Source organism: Vicia villosa, linkage group LG4, assembly GCF_029867415.1.
Source record: "Vicia villosa cultivar HV-30 ecotype Madison, WI linkage group LG4, Vvil1.0, whole genome shotgun sequence".
In the NCBI taxonomy this organism is placed as follows: Eukaryota; Viridiplantae; Streptophyta; class Magnoliopsida; order Fabales; family Fabaceae; genus Vicia; species Vicia villosa.
Window position 1 is genome coordinate 180,797,418 of NC_081183.1, and position 2,806 is coordinate 180,800,223.

Here is a 2,806-nt window from a genome sequence, read left to right on the forward strand (position 1 = left end):
TGTATGTATGAAACTTAAGAGTGGGAAACAATATCAGAATCCACCCAAAAAGGTTAGGTCTAGGATGGCAAACCCTCCTGACCTAAATAATGTTGATGAAGCTCTTTCTCATTCTCTGGAATCTTCAAATATGGTGATCACTTCAGTTGACCCAGCGACTGGTGCAGCGACAGAGGCACCAGTTCTGAGAACAGGGACAGTAGATACCCCAGTAATACCACCAGGAGGGACTGGAGCAAGAGGAACTCCTTTTTCACCATTTCGACCTAACTTGCCTCATTTTGGGACCCTTGACCCCATGTATGGAATGCCGTATTCCTTAATGGTTGGAAGTCAGTCGACATCGAGTCCTATTTTAGTGTCGGAAACACAAGGATCCACACCAAGTACCAAAAACAGGGCAAACCAAAATAAAGTTGTGCCTTTGTCGAACACGTCTGTGGCTGTGCTTAGGCAACAAATGGATGATAGCAATCATGAGTTAGTAAACATGTTAACTAACCAAATGGGAATTGTTTTTAATCCTATAGTGCAGGAATCAACAAAGTCGAATAAACAGGTGGTCGATCAACTCACTCGACAATGCAACTTCATGGGGGCACCTCAAACAACCGGTCGACAAGCCCATAGGTAAGTTGTTATGCATACGCCTGCAGGAGAAGATCCATTGGATGAGGAAATGGTACAACAGAATCAGGTTCCTAGACTGCGACCAAATCAAGGTGGAGTTCGAGGAAGATATCAACAAGTCATGATGGTGGGTCGACAACAGGATGCTGATCAATTTGTCGAACAATATCAACAAGAAGAAGCATCCATGGAGAATAATCTAACCACGATGATAGAAAGGATTGTGGCTAGAAATGGAATGAATACTCCACTACAAAGGCCAACATACTCTTCCCCATTGGCTGAATACATTGTGCAGACAAAAAATCCTAGGGGCTGGAAAATACCTAAGTACACCAAATTTGGAGGAGAAATTGGAGAATCGACAATCGAGCATATAGCCATATATCTTACTGAATTAGGATACATGGAGAATAACGAAAGTCTCAGGGTCAAACATTTTCCACCATCTCTTACGAAGGCAGCGTTCACATGGTTCACCATGTTACCCCCAAACTCTGTTAACTCATGGCCAAAATTGGAAAAACCTTTCCATGGACTGTTTTATGAGGGCCATTCGAAAATTAGTTTGGTCGAACTGTCGAACATCAAAAGGAGGTTCACATAGACCATCGACGACTACCTAGATAGATTTAGGTCACTCAAAATGTTTCACACAGGTACCCGAACATGAACTGGTTCAGATGGTTGCAGGAGGTTTAGATTATTCCATTTGGAAGAAAATAGACCTAACTTTTGTCAAAAGTATGTCACAGTTAGCTGATAGGGTTCGACACCTTGAACGCCTACGACTAGAAAAAGTCAGGCATACTAAATCCAAGGCTAAGAAAGAAAAGGTAGCCTATGTCAATTATGATGATATGAACCCCATATATGAAGCTGATTACATTTCAACGACAGAGGTGGAGATTGATCTGGCCGAAATGAAACCAGGGCCAGCCTACGATGTAAATCGTTGTTTCCGTCGAAAGGAAAGAATGTCTCTGTCGATAACAATTCGAAATTCACTGCGAAAACTTATACTTTTGATATTAGTAAATGCGAGGAAATTTTTGATGTCTTAGTTAAAGATGGTTAAATTTTAGTACCCCCTAATGCTAAATTACCACCCTTAGAACAGAGACAAAAGAGAGGTTTTTGCAAGTATCACAATTATCTTGGGCATTCAACCTCTCAATGTTTTCTTTTCAGGGATCTAGTCCAGAAATCACTTCAAGAAGGTCGACTGAAATTTACTGCCAGAAGTATGAAAATCGACGCTGACCCACTCAAACAAGAGGAAGCTTTGTTTGCTGAAGCTGTCAACATCAACATGGTGGAGCTGTCTGAGATACCTGATGATATGCTGGAAGAAAGCATTGGGGAAACTCCCCAAGTTCGACTTTTTGATGTGTATCCCAGAATGGATGAGGATTTGCTGGACTTCTTGTTTCGATGCAAGAACCAAGATTCCCAAGTGGGATTGTGCCCTAGGTGCAGCACTTTAACTAACATAGTTGCTGCAGAAAATTTCCAAAAGCTACAATTGGAGCGAGGCAGGGCCCAATGGAAAAGGAGGGACCCTAGAAAGTGTCTCAAAGCAGACCAATAAGATATATGCCTCCAGCTACTACACCTAAGGGTACCTTAATAAAGCCTCAGATGTCGACAAAGAAGCGTGAGGTTGTCGAAGCTGAGAGAGACAGGAAGGGAAAAGCTCTAATGAACTATCACCTAGAGATTCACTCTGAGAGAAAGAGTCACATATCTGAGAATTACATGGGTAAAAACCCCATGAGTCGAACTCAATGGAGGCGTTTCCAAAGGAGGAAACAAGCTGAGAGACAAGCTGCTGCTGCTACCAGACAGAGATCAGATTTACAAAAAGAAGCAGTATAAGGTGAAGGTCGATTCAGATGTTAAGCAACAAATCAAGGAATTTGTTGGTAAACCTGTGGCCAAGGATCCAGACGAAGCAACAGATGACTTTACTTCTGACTCAGGAGAAAGTCTCGACATCCTGGTCAACGTGGTGTCGATTTTGCCTCAAGAATTCAATGTCCCGACCGAAGCTGAGGACGTTGATGAAACTGCTGCTGCAGAAATGGCCTTACATAGGCCTACATGTTACTTTGTGATGAACAATGGCTCCATAGAGAACCAAGATGCGTTTTTTGAATGCCCTGACATGGCAATG

At 42.5% G+C, this 2,806-nt stretch overlaps 1 protein-coding gene across 1 annotated transcript; it reads left to right on the plus strand.

The window, feature by feature from the left end:
• The first annotated feature begins 679 nt into the window (after positions 1-679).
• Positions 680-2,221, plus strand: LOC131598439 (uncharacterized). Its single transcript, XM_058871039.1, has 3 exons — positions 680-1,060; positions 1,290-1,687; positions 1,822-2,221. Exons 1-3 carry the CDS (start codon positions 680-682, stop codon positions 2,219-2,221), a joined length of 1,179 nt encoding a protein of 392 aa, XP_058727022.1.
• Positions 2,222-2,806: the final 585 nt, after the last annotated feature.

Coding starts and splice junctions, on each gene's coding strand:
- LOC131598439 (XM_058871039.1), top strand. CDS start 680: ATGGTACAACAGAATCAGGTTCCTAGACTGCGACCAAATCAAGGTGGA. Junction 1,061..1,289: donor AGAATAACGAAAGTCTCAGG/GTCAAACATTTT, acceptor TGTTTCACACAG/GTACCCGAACATGAACTGGT. Junction 1,688..1,821: donor AATGCGAGGAAATTTTTGAT/GTCTTAGTTAAA, acceptor TTTTCTTTTCAG/GGATCTAGTCCAGAAATCAC.